General features: G+C 38.8%; 1 protein-coding gene across 2 annotated transcripts in view; it reads left to right on the top strand.

Moving 5' to 3' along the window:
* LOC128663451 (uncharacterized) overlaps positions 1 to 18,578 on the top strand; it is a 189,973-nt gene that overhangs the window by 145,084 nt on the left and 26,311 nt on the right. For both annotated transcript variants that reach the window (XM_053717782.1, XM_053717783.1), the window contains exon 7: positions 11,760 to 11,869. In XM_053717782.1, coding sequence (XP_053573757.1) covers positions 11,760 to 11,869 — 110 coding nt within the window. The remainder of the gene's footprint in view (positions 1 to 11,759; positions 11,870 to 18,578) is intronic.

Genomic DNA, 18,578 nt, shown 5'->3' on the forward strand with positions numbered 1-18,578 from the left:
AACATTTGTATTGATTTTGACATATAAGCTTTTTGTAGTGCTATTATTCAATCTTACAGTTGTGCTGGATTTACCTAGACTTTTGGGAATTTCTTATTTTGAAATCCCCACTTCCTTTTTCATGTTGTTTCATATGTATTTCTCTAGGAAGCACCTGTTCTTTAGTGAATTACTTATTAGTGTGCAACTCTCACTTTTTGTGTCTTTTTTGTTTACTATATTTATTAGCTCCGAATTAGAGTAATTTCTACCTTGGAGTTTCTGAGTTTGCACCTTTTAAAAATTATTAAAATATTAATTACAAGGCATTGTTTCATTTTTATAAAAATTATCTTAATGATTAAAAGCTTTGTTGCCAAATCGTAATTTTGGGACCCTATATACATATATTTCTTTTAAATATGGCATTTAAATTATCGGATGAACGTTGGTCTACTGATATTAATGAAGCCTTTACAATGACTGGAGATGTGCAGATAGAGGGGGAAGATGAGGCCATACATGATGTTGTTTCTGCATTCAAATTGTACAAGAAAAAACTGACAAAACAAATAAAAATTAAATGGGAACATCAAAGTCTTACTAACTATTTAAAGATGGAGATAATTCCTAGAGGTTTGAGAATCCGCCTAGACCCCGGCATTAATTTGCGAGGTATAGATGCGGATAATGAATTTATAACCAAATGGAATGAAATATTAACAAAATGCTCACTTGATCTGATTGCATTAATAATAGAGGAGGATGGCAAAAAACTGGAAAAATGTAAAAAAGATGTGGATGATGTGTACGAATGTTTGCACAAATTTGAAAATGACACATCATTTGAGAAATTAAACAAAGAGACACAAAAACTTATAGAAAAATTGCAAGGGGAATTAAAAACACGCAAGAGGAGGAAATTAATAAGGGATCAGGAAGACTACAGGAGAAATAAAATCTATATATATAGGAATAGAATTAACACAAGAAATTATTATGACTCAGGTACAGATAATTCTGATATGGATTCTGATGGCGAAAATAAAAATAACGACTCAATTAATCAACGTATGCACCCTTTAGGGGTAGGACTAGACGAGGTGGGAGGAGGAGGCACGGGAGGGCAATCCCAAGAGAGGAGAGAAGGAAGAGGGAGGGTGAACAGACGACATCAGGGACAATATATGATGACCAGAAATCGCATGAGATACAACTAGAAGAGGAAAGTGATTCACTTTTAGGCCCACAGCCCCCCTCTCATAAAATGGGTATTGTCAACCTTTCCTCATTCCCCCTAAATCGCGAACACATAAAAGTACTGGAAAAGGGACTTAGTTTTTGCCCTTCTAATAGTCTAGACTTATTCGAAGTCACCAAGGACTTACATCTTTTTGCGAGAAAACTCGCTTTAAAAAAGATAATGACGCCAAAAATACAAGTAGATCTGGCCTGTAGAAAAGAGAGGGATACTCTGGATTGTCTGGAGACTCTTCTCTATGAACAGAGTAATGAAATTACGGATATCCTTCCAAAAACAGATTTAAAGAAAAAATCCACTTACATGCCCTCTTTTTCCTCCATTCCAAATATTTCGGTTTTTGTTCAAAATGTCTCCCAGGAGTTGACACAAGTTCAAACTACTAAGATTGTCAATGATAATCTTACTAAATCTGAACGTAGAGCCCTTAAAGAACTGATTAATCATCAGGAATTGGTCATAAAACCGGCCGACAAGGGGGGTAATGTTGTCATCCTTACTCAAGAATATTACATTAAAGAAGCAATGCGGCAATTACTTGATGAAACACAATATACCAAATCTTCTTTTGAGGAATTTCATAGATCTCACAATGAACTTCTTTTTCTATTAAATGAAGCACGTAGAAATAATTTGATTACAAGCCAAGAGTTTGGCTTTTTGTACAGCCATAAACCTAAAACACCAGTCTTCTACTGGATACCAAAGTTACATAAATCCATTAAAAATCCACCAGGACGCCCCATCATTTCTGGGATGGGGGGCCCCACTGAAGGAATAAGTAACTATGTTGATAGATTTTTACAGCCATTTGTAAATTACTTACGTACATTTGTCCAAGATTCAACAGATGTGATCAAAAAACTCGATGGAATCAATGTCTCTGACAAGACCATTTTGGTCTCGTTGGATGTTGAATCCTTATATTCTTCAATTCCCCACTCTATTGGAATTGCAACTTGTGAAACATTTCTCAACACAAGAGGGGTGGGCTATAGCAAACATTCTAAATTTGTAAGTGAACTTTTGAAATTTGTTCTGGAAAATAATATTTTCATTTTTGATGGCAAATATTATAAACAGAAACAAGGGACAGCAATGGGGGCTACATGCGCCCCAACTTATGCTTGTTTACATCTTGGTGGATGGGAAGATCAAATCGTTTTTGGTGAGCATTCTGAAATAGTTGAGGCGCATGTAGCCCTCTGGATCAGATATGTGGATGATATCCTCCTGCTATGGGATGGCAGTGAGGAGGATCTACTTAAATTTATTTCCCTCCTGAATAAGAACAATCTAAATATTTTCTTAACTTGTAGTTATGATTCTAGTACTATTAATTTTTTGGACTTAAAAATTAGTAAGAACGAAGGTAAAATTGAAACAGAAGTGTTCCGAAAACCGACTGCAACTAATGGCCTTCTCTTGGGAACGAGTCATCATCCTGAAAACCTTAAGAGGGGTATCCCCTATGGGCAATTTCTGCGGCTACGCAGAATTTGCTCTAGAGACCAAACCTTTAAACAACAGGCAAAAGATATGGCGACTCGTTTTTTGGAGAGAGGCTACTCAAAAAGATGTGTAAAAAGAGCACTCTATAGAGCATCTCAGCATCAAAGAAAAGATCTGCTGTATAAAAAGAACATCAAAAGTGAGAATGCGGAAGACACTAAAATCAGATTTATTACCAAATATAATGCCCATTGGAGTAAAGTTAAAAGTATTCTCAATAATAATTGGCATTTGCTGACTAATGATTCTACATTACACCAACATGTGGGGGATTATCCCCTAATGACAGCAAGGAGACCTAACAATTTGAAAGATCTCCTTGTCAAGAGCGAATTTAACAAAGTGCCTACATCCAACTGGTTAGAACGCAATGCCCAAAAAATAGTCGGCAGTTCCCCCTGTAATCACTGTGTCTGCTGTCAATTCGTGCAGAAAACTAAGACTTTCAGCACGAATACAGGAGTCACATATAAAATTAATTCTTTTATTAATTGTTCCACAAAAGGAGTCATATATCTTCTCTATTGCTCGTGTAAATGTTTTTATGTGGGTAAAACTTTTAGAGAATTACGCTCCCGCATTACAGAACATAGAGACGATATAAAGGACTTCAATATTGACAGCCCAGTGGCGAGACATTTTGCTCAATTTCACAAATCAAAAATTGATGAACTTCACTTCATTGGAATAGAGTCAGTTAAACTGAGCATGCGCGGGGGGGACATTGATAGAATTCTTTTACAAAAAGAAACAAGATGGATGTATAAACTAAACACCCTATCTCCCAATGGCTTAAATGAAAAATTGGAATTTGCTTCCTTTTTAGGTTAATCCCTTATACCTTACTTTGTCTGCACATCTCCATTTATTTCCATATATGTAGAGATTATGGGATCTCAAAAGTAATAAAATAAATTATAATTGTAAATATATACTACTATGATGAGCTAAATTGCACAAATTTGTTGTTAGAGTAATTTGACACACATAACATTATAATTATGCATTGTCTTTTAAATATTGCACAATGGTGTATTAAAATAAAATTGTTTTTAGTATATTTTGTATATATTATTTGTTGTGGATGTGTGTGTGAGTGAGTATCTGAATTATTGAATTGTATCTAATCAATTTCTGCTATGGAACACTTCACCTTGGTTATTTAAGAAATCCTGAATTTAGCTGCACTTAAAAGTAACAATTGTAAAGACATTGTAACAGCGGCTAATTGTGATTGACATAAATTTCATCAAATGAAAAAGATTCTGGAAACCGGCATCCAATAAAAAGGCTGGTAATCAAGGTGTCGTTAGCACCTGGAAGAAGCTCCATGCTGCACTGACTGAAGGAGCGAAACGAGCGTTTGGACTCGTCGTGCTTGGCAGCCTTTACAGCAGATCCCCTGCTCACCGTGACTTACCCCTGATGTCTGGACATTCTATGAACGAGGCAGCTAGGAGGAGCGACCGCGTGAACAAATACAGGTAGAATATGTTATACGCATCTTTACACCGTATATCACTGCCTTAAAAGAATACAGCACCTGTGAACAAAGACGCGTGTTTCTATTGCTCCTCCTATGCTATGCCTTTAAAGTACCAATTGACTCAGTAACTATTGGGGTTTAAGTCTGAAGTAACTGGTCTTCATACACCGGGGATTGTATAACTGCATCTAATTTTTGCATTAACGCTGCACTTATTGGATTACAAATACCTGCAAGTCTTAAACGGACTGCTTTTTGATTGATTTTCCCTGGTGCACCAGATAATAACCTTTTGGCCAGTACTTTATAACACTGCTTTGTGTGGGATCCACTGTATGAATGTGAATGTGTGTATTGTGCATTTGGTTAATAAACATTTGTATTGATTTTGACATATAAGCTTTTTGTAGTGCTATTATTCAATCTTACAGTTGTGCTGGATTTACCTAGACTTTTGGGAATTTCTTATTTTGAAATCCCCACTTCCTTTTTCATGTTGTTTCATATGTATTTCTCTAGGAAGCACCTGTTCTTTAGTGAATTACTTATTAGTGTGCAACTCTCACTTTTTGTGTCTTTTTTGTTTACTGATTTTGTAATTATTTTAACTATTTTAGCTATTAAATAGTTCTTAACTATTTAATAGCTATTGTACCTGGTTAAAATAAATACAAAGTTACCTGTAAAATAAATTTAAATCCTAAAATAGCTACAATATAATTATAATTTATATTGTAGCTATATTAGGGTTTATTTTACAGGTAAGTATTTAGCTTTAAATAGGAATAATTTATTTAATAAGAGTTAATTTATTTCGTTAGATTTAAATTATATTTAATTTAGCGGGGTGTTAGTGTTAGGGTTAGACTTAGCTTTAGGGGTTAATCCATTTATTACAGTAGCGGCGAGATTCGGTCGGCAGATTAGGGGTTAATAATTGAAGTTAGGTGTCGGCGATGTTAGGGAGGGCAGATTAGGGGTTAATACCATTTATTATAGGGTTATTGAGGTGGGAGTGAGGCGGATTAGGGGTTAATAACTTTATTATAATAGCGGCGCGGTCCGGTCGGCAGATTAGGGGTTAATAAGTGTAGGCAGGTGGAGGCGACGTTGTGGGGGGCAGATTAGGGGTTAATTAATATAATATAGGGGTCGGCGGTGTTAGGGGCAGCAGATTAGGGGTACATAGGGATAATGTAAGTAGCGGCGGTTTACGGAGCGGCAGATTAGGGGTTAAAAAAAATATGCAGGTGTCAGCGATAGCGGGGGCGGCAGAATAGGGGTTAATAAGTGTAAGGTTAGGGGTGTTTAGACTCGGGGTACATGTTAGGGTGTTAGGTGCAGACGTAGGAAGTGTTTCCCCATAGAAAACAATGGGGCTGCGTTAGGAGCTGAACGCAGCTTTTTTGCAGGTGTTAGTTTTTTTTTCAGCTCAAACAGCCCCATTGTTTTCTATGGGGGAATCGTGCACGAGCACGTTTTTGAGGCTGGCCGTGTCCGTAAGCACCGCTGGTATCGAGAGTTGCAGTGGCGTTAAATTATGCTCTACGCTCCCTTTTTGGAGCCTAATGCACTGAAAACCCAGCCATTCTGTTAACTCTAAATACCAGCGGTATTTAAAAGGTGCGGCCAGAAAAAAGCACGCGTAGCTAACGCACCCCTTTGGCCGCAAAACTCTAAATCTAGGCGTATGCTTACAAAAAATAAACGAAATTATCAAAAATAAAAACAATTACACCTAATCTTATAGCCCTATAAAAATAAAAAAGCCCCCCAAATAAAAAGCCTACAATAAACTACCAATATCCCTTAAAATGGTCTTTTGTAGGGCATTGCCCTAAGTTAAACAGCTCTTTTAACTGTAAAAAAATACAAAGTCCACCCAACAGTAAAACCCACCACCCAACCAACCCCCCAAAATAAAAAACGTAACTCTAAAAAAACCTAAGATACCCATTGTCCCTAAAGGAGCATTTGAATGGGCATTGCACTTAAAAGGGCATTCAGCTCTTTTTCACTGCCCTTAAAAGGGCATTCAGCTCTTTTACAAAAGCCCAAAGCCCTAATCTAAAACAAAATCCTACCCAAAATAAAAGAAAAAAAAAAAAACTCTAACCCAAGAATATCTACTCACGGTTCCTGAAGTCCAGACATCCATCTTCATCCGGGCGGAGAGAAGTCTTCATCCAGGCAGCGATGCCCTCATCCATCTCGGGGACGTCTTCTATCGTCATCTCGGCGGCGCATAGCGGAGCCATCCTGGAAGCTGATCCCATCCTGCATGGAGCATCCTCTTCATACAGTTACCGCCGTATACTAATGTTGAATGCAAGGTAGCCATTTAAAAATGGCGTACCTTGCAATCCTATTGGCTGATTTTATTCTTCAAATTCAAATCAGCCAATAGGATGAGAGCTACTGAAAGAACAATAACCTGTTATGTATATTTTAAAATAAGAAAATGGAGATTCACCATTTGAGACCCAAGAGTGGTCTCCTATTGTTCAGGACTACCTCCTACAGCTTGACATTTTTGGTTAGTACTGGTAGGTTCAAGAGTGGCCTCATAGGTTACTTAGAAGGCATATAGGGGCCGATTTATTAAAGTGCAGACGGACATGATACAATGTAGTGTATCATGTCCGCCGCACATCAATAAATACCAACAGCATATGCTGTCTGCATTTATCATTGCACAAGCAGTTCTTGTGAACTACTTGTGCAATGCCGCCCCCTGCTAGCAGGGGGTGTCAATCAGCCCGATAGTATAGGATTGTGCGGATTGATTTTCGCAGCCTCAGAGCAGATGGACCAGTTATGGAGCAACGGTCTTTAGACCGCTGATTCATAACTACTGTTTCCGGCAAGCTTGAAGGCTCGCGGGGAAACAGGGGCACCAAAACACTTGAAAAGCAATCTACATTATGTTATAAGAGAACAGTTTGAAGGAAAAATGGAGGCCTTTTGTCATCTGTGTTTCTTTTTTGTTTTACTGCAAAACAAGACAGTTTGTCACTCAACCTCCTAAATAAATAAATCTCAATAGTGGTATATAATCCTTTCGGCTAGATTACGAGTCTTGCGTTAGCCTTCATAAGCAGCGTTGAGAGGTCCCAACGCTGCTTTTTAATGCCCGCTGGTATTACGAGTCAGGCAGGTACAGGTGTATCGCTCACTTTTCTTCCGCGATTCGAGCTTACCGCAAATCCCCTTACGTCAATTGCGTATCCTATCTTTTTAATGGGATTTGCCTAACGCCGGTTTTATGAGTCTTGGAAGAAGTGAGCGGTAGACCCTCTCCTGTCAAGACTCCTACCGCATTTAAAAGCCAGTAGTTAAGAGTTTTATGGGCTAACGCCGTAACATAAAACTCTTAACTAAAGTGCTACAAAGTACACTAACACCCATAAACTACCTATTAGCCCCTAAATCGAGCCCCCCCCCCCCCCACATCGCAAACACTTAAATAAAATTTTTAACCCCTAATCTGCTGACCGGACATCGCCGCCACTATAATAAATATATTAACCCCTAAACCGCCGCACTCCCGCCTCGCATACACTAGTTACATTTTATTAACCCCTAATCTGCCATCCCTAACATCGCCGACACCTACCTACATTTATTAACCCCTAATCTGCCAGCCCCAACATCGCCACAACTATATTAAATGTATTAACCACTAAACCAAAGTCTAACCCTAAGTCTAACACCCCCCTAACTTAAATATAATTTAAATAAAATGAAATAAAATTACTACAATTAAATAAATTAATCCTATTTAAAACTAAATACTTACCGATAAAATAAACCCTAAGATAGCTACAATATAACTAATAGTTACATTGTATCTAGCTTAGGGTTTATATTTATTTTACAGGCAACTTTGTATTTATTTTAACTAGGTACAATAGTTATTAAATAGTTATTAACTATTTAATAACTACCTAGTTAAAATAAGTACAAATTTACCTGTAAAATAAATCCTAACCTAAGTTACAATTACACCTAACATTACACTATCATTAAATTAATTTACTAAATTACCTACAATTAAATTAAATAAACTAAAGTACAAAAAACAACAAACACTAAAACACAGAAAATTAAGAAAAATTAAAAAATTTTAAACTAATTACACCTAATCTAATCCCCCTAATAAAATAAAAAAGCCCCCCAAAATAATAAAATTCCCTACCCTATACTAAATTACAAATAGCCCTTAAAAGGGCTTTTTGCCCCAAAGTAATCAGCTCTTTTACCTGTAAAAAAAATTCAATACTACCCCAACATTAAAACCCACCACCCACACACCCAACCCTACTCTAAAACCCACCTAATCCCCCTTAATAAAACCTAACACTACTCCCTTGAAGATCACCCTACCTTGAGCAGTCTTCACCCAGCCGGGCACAAGTGGACCTCCAGAGGGGCAGAAGTCTTCATCCAATCCGGGCAGAAGAGGTCCTCCAAGCGGCAGAAGACTTCATCCAGACGGCATCTTCTATCTTCATCCATCCGGAGCGGAGCGGGTCCATCTTCTATCTAGCCGACGCGGAGCATCCTCTTCAAACAAAGTCCAGGCGAAGAATGAAGGTTCCTTTAAATGACATCATCCAAGATGACTTCCCTTGAATTCTGATTGGCTGATAGGATTCTATCAGCCAATCGGAATTAAGGTAGGAAAAATCCTATTGGCTGATCCAATCAGCCAATAGGATTGAAGTTCAATCCTATTGGCTGATCCAATCAGCCAATAGGATTGAGTTCACATTCTATTGGCTGTTCCAATCAGCCAATAGGATTGAACTTCAATTCAATGATTACGAGGCTATGCAGGGCTAACCAGCAGTTTTAACTCAACGCTCACTTACATGCAGCGCTGGTATTACGAGTTTTTACAAACCCGTCGTTAAAAGACAAGAAGTGAGCATTGAGCAAAATTTTGCTCGTTACCGCACTCCAATACCAGCGCTGCTTAAATCAGCGGTGAGCTGGTGTAACGTGCTCGTGCACGATTTCTCCATAGGAATCAACGGGGAGAGCCGGCTGAAAAAAGTCTAACACCTGCAAAAAAGCAGCGTAAAACTCCTTAACGCAGCCCCATTGATTCCTATAGGGAAATAAAATTTATGTCTACACCTAACACCCTAACATGAACACTGAGTCTAAACACCCCTAATCTTACACTTATTAACGCCTAATCTTCCGCTCCCAAAGTCACTGCCACCATAATACACATATTAACCCCTAAACCGCCGCACTCCTGCCTCGCAAACATTAGTTAAATATTATTAACCCCTAATCTGATGTCCCTAACATCGCCGCCACCTACCTACATTTATTAACTCCTAATCTGCCGCCCCCAACGTCACCGCCACTATATTAAAGTTATTAACCCCTAAACCTAGGTCTAACCCTAAACATAACATCCCCTAACTTAAATATAATTTAAATAAATCAAAATAAATATTACTATCATTAACTAAATTATTCCTATTTAAAACTAAATACTTACCTTTAAAATAAACCCTAAGCTAGCTACAATATAACTAATAGTTACATTGTAGCTATTTTAGGATTTTTTTTTTATTTTACATGCAAGTTTGTATTTATTTTAACTAGGTAGAATAGTTATTAAATAGTTATTAACTATTTAATAACTACCTAGTTAAAATAAAGACAATTTTACCTGTAAAATAAAACCTAACCTAAGTTACACTAACATATAATACTACACTATAATTAAATAAATGAACTAAATTAAATACAATTACCTAAATTAAATTAAATTATCTAAAGTACAAAAATGTATACCAAAGTGTTCTAGAGTCAAATGTGAGGCCATCTGTCCGACAGCTAAACCTTGGCCAAAATCGGGTCATGCAACAGGACAATGATCCCAAACACACCAGCAAATCTATAACAGAATGCCTGAAAAAGAAAAAGAATCAAGGTGTTGCAATAGCCCAGTGAAAGTCCAGACCTCAACCCAATTGAAATGCTGTGGCAGGACTTTAAGAGAACTGTGCATTAACGAATGCCTGCAAACCTCAATGAACTGAAGCAATGTTGTAAAGAAGAGTGGGCAAAATTTCCTCCATAATGATGTGAGAGACTGATAAAGTCATACAGAAAATGATTACTTCAAGTTATTGCTGTTAAAAGTGGTTCTTCAAGCTATTGAATGATAAGGTGTACTTAGTTTTTTACACATGGCTTATTCATTTTGGCAGATTGCTTTCCACCTCTTCAAAGGTGGCGGACGAGTTAAGGAGCTGTGGTCTTAAAGACCGCTGCTTCTTAACTCCTGTTTCCGGTGAGACTGAAGGCTCAAACAGAAACAGATGCATTCCTATGCATTCGGGGGTTGTTAAATCGGCCCCAAAGCATGCTCAGAGAGTTGGCAGTGGTGTGTATTGCTTCTAAATAAGTAAATGTCATAGATGTGTCATAGAAGCTACTGCTTACCCTCCGAGAAGGCATGGGGGCATATTTATCAAGCTCTGTATGGAGCTTGATGCCCCTTGTTTCCAGCGAGCCTTCAGGCTCCCTGGAAACAGAAGTTATGAAGAAGTCTAAAGACCACTGCTCCATAACTTGTCCGCATGCTCTGAGGCTTCGGACAGAAATCAACCCGATCAAATGCGATTGGGTTGATTGACACCCCCTGCTAGCGGCTGATTGGCCGTGAATCTGCAGGGGTCAGCATTGCTCCAGCAGTTCACAATAACTGCTGGTGCAATGATAAATGCCGACAGCGTATGCTGTCAGCATTTATCGATGTGCCGCAATGTGCAGCGGACATAATACGCTTCTTTGTATCATGTCTGCTCGCACATTGTTAAATTTGCCCCATGGTGTTTAAATACTGGGCCCTCACAGGATATGTGAATCATTTTTGTTAATGGAAGTATATTGCAAAAATGCTTATATTTCAAATTGAAATACATCTGATCACATTTAATTTTTGACCTTTTTATCCCTTTAAGTGATATTAGCACTCCATTCTGCTTGCATTTTTTAGCTCCCATAGCAAGCTCTTGTCTCTAATGCAAAAATTGCACGTTCTAATGAATGTTTGTTTTTTAAATAATAAATCCCATTCTCTGCTCACCTTTGAAGAGGTCTTTAGAAACCTTTCTTTTGATGTTGAGTTGTGTCTCCATTATACTTTTTTACTGCTACAAACATATGCATGAGGCAGAGTGGGCTTTTAAAGACATTTCAAGTTCCTGTCCATAAGTATGAGGCCAGTATTACATTTGGTAAAGGCCACTATATTCCAAATTAAGGCAATGGCCCCTATTTAATAAAGGTCTTGTGGACCTGATGCGACACTGCGGATCAGGTCCGCAAGACCTCGCTGAATGCGGAGAGCAATACACTCTCCATATTCAGCATTGCACCAGCAGCTCACAAAGTGGATTTGCATGAATAAGAAATCAATGTTGTACAAAAGTATATTAATGGTTTTTTTTACATCTCCGTAACTTTATTCTGTATGCTTTAAATCTACAGACCAATATATAATGAGTATCTACTCTTTGAATGGCAATCTTTTATGTACTTTCAAGAAAGTGGGAACTAATAAATATATTGTGTATGAGAACGGCCAAATTAAACTAAAGGTAAGTTCTGGTTTGTCTGTTTGAATGATCTATGATTTTCCTTTACTGTATTTTCACACCAATGGTAATCATTTCAATAAAAAAGAATTTCTGTTAAATAAATACTGTTTGTGTTTTTGCAAATAATGAAATAAATTATGTTCCAAATGTTTCTTTTAGAAAGCTCTTAACCATTATTCTTATGAAATGCTCCAAAAAGATGAGGGAGATTTTTGTGGATAAAATGTGTGATATATTTCAACTGGAATACGATCTACCTGAATCTGAAATAAAAATAAATGAGGCAGAGAGGTGATAGAGAACAGAGCATAAGACAAATGGGAGGAAAGAATCACATACAAAAGCCAGACATACTAAGCAGAGAAATGAGATCCAATCATAAAAGCTGTATTCATGTGCCTTTTGCACAGTGTACAATATGTAAATACTGAGGGGTAGCTTTATCAATGGTCGGTATTGGATCAGGATGGATTCAGTCCGCCACCTAGAAGGTGCGGAGAAGTTAAGGAGCAGCGGGCTTACGACCACTGCTTCTTAACTTCCGTTTCAGGCTTGTGCAAAATGATGAATGCCGAGGAGTGTATGCTGTCTGCATTTAGCGATGTTGTTGAGCGGTCATGATCAGCTACAGCAGATCATGCCCGCCTGACGCTTGATAAATCTACCCCTATGAGTTAACCTTTCCTCTTTTTTAGTCTAAGCCAGGTGATATGCACTTGTGCAGCCTTTTTGTACAAATATTTTGATGGACATCTTTAATACCCTGACAACAATTTCCATAAATCAACACAAAAGTCAAATGTAAACTTTCATGGTCAGATAAAGCATAAATTTGTAAGAGACTTTTCAATTTACTTCTATTATTCCATTTACTTCTTTTTCTTAGCAATCTTTGTTTAAAAAGCATACCTAGGTAGGCTTAGGAGTAGCATTGCACTACTGGGAGTTAGCTGGTGATTGGTGTCTGCACATATATTGTATTGGCTCACCAGATGTGTATAGCTAGGCTGCAGTAGGCCATTGCTACTCTGGATATAACTTTAACTATATGCATTTCTCTGCTTTGCAGGGATTAAACACAGTTATATACAAAGAAAAGTGTAATAATAAAATTCTCACACATTAGAGAAATTTATTTTTTGCACTTTTATGCCCCTTTTAAGCTGTGTGCCCTTAGAGGGTCAAGAAATGATGCAGGTACCTCTCACAGGCTTGTTCCTTATCTGATTGTTCACTGATTGTTCACAGTAGGAAAAAATACACATCATGCTCCTGGCTGGTCGCGGATATATGCTACTTGCAGCTCCTACATTAAAAAAATGCTGCATGACGCTAATACACTATGCGATTATTTTTACAAGATTATGAGAAATACCACTATCAGAATATTGCCCACACACTAACCTGCTGTATCCCACCCTCCTCCAACAAACACAGTGGCAGCATTCAGCGCACCTCCCTCCACATGCTCCTTTGACCCAATGGGAAGTTAAAAGATTGTCTCTTTGTCCTATGTTAACTGATATCAGAAATCACTTAAAGGCAGAGAATGAACATAAGCAACGTTCTCTCAGACAACGCAGATTACAAAAACTCCCTGTGTGTAGAGAACTTTGCAAATGCAAGAATTTTTTTATTTTAATTTCTTTATATTTTATTTTCCTAAAAAAAATCTGATGGGGCTTTGCCCCAACTTCGTCTATGGAGGAGTCTTCACTGCTAATTGCATGGTCATATAGTCTCCCTAGAGGTGTGGGTCTGTTGTCATTTGAAACCTCTGTAGATATGTCTCTGACTATATGTCATGATAATATACATTACCTACTGTGCTTTTAAGGGGTGGTACTCATTCTTCCAACACCTGTATTTAATCCCATTACACTTTCAAGACTTTTAAGATACTCTATTACTTTGTTGGGTACTTTTCAATCCGTTTGTTCATCTCTCCTATCTGGAGATCATTACCCTCCATTCTCCTGTTACACAGTTTAAATCCTCTACTATTTACATCACGCTGCATCTGAAGTGCGCTCTGCGGTGACGTCACACGCCAACATTCCATCTGGTTTTGTACAGACCTTGAAGCAATCTACCTCATTGCTGCTCACTCGAACAGCATTCAGTCTAGCTTCCAGCTAGCTGATCAGTGGAACATATGGCTTTTCTTTGGGAGTCTGAAGCCGTTCATCTCCTCCTGCATAAAGTAAGATTGACTTTCCCTCTTCCTCCATTTGCTCCTTTGTATAACCTTATGTAGTACTAGTACTGTTCTTTACTAATTGGTTTGCTAATTTACTTTTCCACTGCTGTCTATAGCTCCGTGTCCACCTGACAGCAATAGAGGATTAGATATAAGCTTTACCGCATATAAACTTTGCAGGGATTCTGCTGCTCATGCTGGGTATCATAAGATCGCATTCCACCTCAGAAAGTGTTGAACCAACCATGTAGCATAATACCCTCTACACAATATATAAGTGATATATATCTAAAGAACTATTCGGTTAATTCCAAATCTGCAGTTGAGGTTCAAATATTGTCTTACACATTGTTCATGTGGTTCTCCTAGGTCATACAATACAACCTCAGAATTGTCTTGATAAGCATGAATCCAGCAGATTCGGTATCTCATGTGCAGTCACTCACTCAAAGGGTGGAAACATTAGCACAGACATGCACAGCCTTACAACAGGAAAATCTCCTTAAAAGCCCATATAAATGAAATTGCTGACAAACAGCGTATAGATAATCAACCGGAACTACAGGTCAGCCCCCCTGAAAAGTTTAGTGGTGAGAGTAAGTTGTTCAGGGAGTTCAAGAATGCTTGTTTATTGTTATTTGACTTGAGACCCAAAACATACCCTACAGACCGTTCTAAGGTATTAACCACTATTTAATATCTTAAGGGTGAACCACGCATTTGGGAGAACTCTCACTTTGAGACCAATGATCCTATCTTACAGTCTTTAGACCTATTTTTTGAAGCAATGTCTCAGTTGTATGAGGACCCGTACAAACAACTTACAGCTGAAACAGCAATGAGAGCACTTAAGCAACTAAAGAGGCCAGTGGAGGAGTATATCACTGACTTCAGAAAATGGTCTGAAGACAGTGGATGAAATGACTTATCCTTAAAAAATCAATTCCCGCCTTGGTCTCTCCGACCCCCTTAAAGATGAATTAGCTCAAGTTGACATGCCAGACTATCTTGAAGAGTTAATTAATCTAAGTATAAACTTAGACAGATGTTTAAGGGAAAGGAGACTGGAACGAAACATAAATGACTACCCTATTAGGTGTTCAGTCACACCTAGCAACACACCCAGATACACTAAGGCTTCAACCAAGGCTCATTCCAAACCTATGGGCATAAGATTATTGAAGGGACCACTTAATCCCCAGGAGAAACTCAGAAGACATCTAAATAACCTCTGTATGTACTACGCTGCCAGTGGGAGAATCACAGTCTCGACATTCAGGTGATTATTAACTCTAGGGCTACAGCCAATTACATCGACCACACATTCACTGTTGAAAATAAAATTCCACTTATCACAAAGAAAAAAACAGTGTGTTTGCGTGTCATTGATGGAAATGAGTTCTCCTCCGGCCCAATCAAGTACCAAATGATACCTATATCAATTTCTACTCAACTCAAACACCACACTTAGTAAATTTAGTTTGATGTTATATCTTCACCCATATGCCCAATAATTCTTGGTCATACCTGGTTTAAATTACACAATCCACTAATATCTTGGACTACGTCCAGTGTAGATTTCACCTCTGAATATTATGAACTAACTTGTTTTCCTTCCCACCACATTCTACAATCCACACAAACAAGCATAGCTCCAGAATATTCCGACTTCGTAGACGTTTTTGATAAAAAAAGATTCTGAAAATGTACCACCCCATAGAAAGTTTGATTGTCCTATTGAATTGCTTCCAGGTGTTGACATTCCTTGTGGACATATATTCCCTCTTTCTAAACCCGGACTATACCACTTAAAAATGTACATTAAAGAAAATCTGAGGGAAGGGTTTATAAGACCATTCGACCTCTCCAGCTGGTGCTGAATTAACACAAGATTGTTTAGATAGATTGGTACCAATATAGTTAGACATATACTATTAATTGATATTACCTGTTTTTTTATGAATAACAGTATTGTTGTTTAACCAGCATGCATCAGTGTTAGTTATCTTTAGCAATATTATTATTATTATTATTATTATTATTATTATTATTATCAGGTATTTGTAGAGCGCCAACAGATTCCCCAGCGCTGTAAACATAGTCGGTATACAGGATAGCTTTTGTAGGGATCAAGTGGGTAGAGGGCCCTGCCGAGAGTTTCACTGTTGTAGTCGGCTCTTATGAAGGCAATCTGCAAACAGCTGGGCTCATAGGCTTACATTCTAAGGGGTTCAAGGGGAAAGCAATGGAGTTAGGAAAGGTTAGTGTTGGTTGTAAGCATCCCTGAATAGTAGAGTTTTTAGGGAGCACTTGAAGCTGTTAAAACTAGGGGAGAGTTTTGTGGAGCGAGGCAGGGAGTTCCACAAGATGGGGGTCAGTCTGGAGAAGTCCTGTAAACGGAAATGTGAGGAAGTAACAAGAGAGGAGGAGAGGAGGAGATCCTGAGCTGATCGAAGGGGATGGGAGGGGGAGTATCTGGAGACAAGTTCTGAAATATAGGGGGGAGCAGTGCAGTTGAGAGCTTTGTATGTCAGAGTGAGGATTTTGTGTTTAATCCTAGAGGCAAGAGGAAGTCAGTGAAGACGAGTAAGGAAGGTGAGCCTGGCAGAGGCATGCATAATGGATTGTAAAGGAGCTATGCAGCAGCTAGGTAGACCAGAGAGGATGGAGTTGCAGTAGTCGAGGCGGGAAAGGATGAGAGAGTGGATTAAAATCTTAGTTGTATCTTGTGTAAGGAAATGTCTAATTTTAGATATGTTTTTAAGCTGGAAGTGGCAGGCTTTAGCCAAGCACTGAATGTGAGGAGTGAAGGAAAGTTCTGAGTTAAATGTAACCCCAAGACATCAGGCATGTGGGGTAGGAGTAATGATGGAATTATCAACAGTTATTGAACTTTTGGGGGTGGAGACATTGGAAGAAGGTGGGAAAATAAGGAGTTCAGTTTTGGAAAGATTTAGCTTAAGGTAGTGAGAGGACATCCAAGATGAGATATGAGAAAGACAGTTAGTGACACGGGTTAGTAAGGAAGGAGGTAGGTCTGGTGCAGAGAGGTAGATTTGGGTGTCATCGGCATACAAATGATATTGAAACCCATGGGACTTTATTATGGAAGATTGTAGATTGAAAAGAGAAGGGGTTCGAGGACAGAGCCTTGAGGTACCCCAACAGAAAGTGGTAATGGGGCAGAGGATGCTCTGGAGAAGGCTACACTAAATGTAGGGTTAGTCAGATAGGAAGAGAACCACGAGAGAGCTGTGTCGCAGATGCCGAAGGATTGGAGGGTTTGGAGCAGAAGAGGGTGGTCAACAGTGTCAAAGGCTGCAGACAGTTAAAGGAGGATAAGCAGAGAGAAGTGGCCTTTGGATTTTGCTGTAAGCAGGTCATTTGTAACCTTGGCAATTGCTGTCTCTGTAGAGTGATCCAGATTGCAGTGGGACAAGAAGAGAGATTAGTGTTAGGAAATTGGATAGACATGCATATACTAGCATTTCGAGGAGCTTTGAGGCAAGAGGGAGTAGGGAAATAGGGCGGTAGTTGGATGGGGAGGTTGGATCGAGGGAAGGTTTTTTGAGGATAGGTGTGACCAGTGCATGTTTTAGAGATGAGGGAAATATACCAGTGCTGAGGGAGAGGTTGAAAATGTGTGTGAGTATGGAGGTGAGGGTAGAATAGAGGGAGGGGAGTAGCTGTGAGGGGATGGGGTCGAGGGGACAGGTAGTGAGGTGGGAGGAAAGTATAAGGGCAGAAACTTCATCCTTGTTAACAGGGGAAAAAGATCTGCATTTTTGGATATTTGGGTTTTGGATGATTGTGAGCTTTTGAGGGGGTGAGAGATTGGTAGTATGTTGAGAGCTGATTTCACTTCTGATGGAGTCAATTTTGCTATTGAAGTGGCTGGCAAAATCTTGAGCTTAGAGAGAGGTTGTATTAGGAGGTGGGGGTGGACAGAGAAGAGTATTTAACGTAGAGAACAGACGTTTTGGGTTAGAGGAAATAGTAGGAGGAGATGAGATTAGAGAAGTATTGTTGCTTATAGAGATTAAGGGCAGAATAGTAGGAGTTCAGGATGAACTTGTAGTGAAGAAAGTCAGCTGAACTCCGAGATTTCCTCTAGTGTTGTTCAGCAGTACGGGAACATCTGTTTAGGTACTGTGTCAGATGAGTATGCCAGGGCTGAGGATGAGAGTGTGGTTTCAAAGATATGGTTGGAGGGGCAGATTGTCAATGACCGATGTAAGGGTGGAGTTATACTGGCAGCTAGATTGGTCATGGCAGTAAAAGGAGGTGATGGATGAGAGGAGAGGTTTGAGAGAGCTAGCCAGCTGTTGCAGATCTAATGACTTAGTGCTTCTGTGATGTTTGGTGTGAGGGGTAGAGGGAGGGGGAGTTGTAGGTAGGGAAGTGATGTTGCAAGTTAAAAGATGATGGTCAGAGAGAGGAAAAGGGGAGTTTGTTAATTTGAGATAGTGCATCGATAGGTAAAAATCAGATCAAGGGAATGATCATGTT

Source organism: Bombina bombina, chromosome 6 (assembly GCF_027579735.1).
Source record: "Bombina bombina isolate aBomBom1 chromosome 6, aBomBom1.pri, whole genome shotgun sequence".
NCBI lineage: Eukaryota > Metazoa > Chordata > Amphibia > Anura > Bombinatoridae > Bombina > Bombina bombina.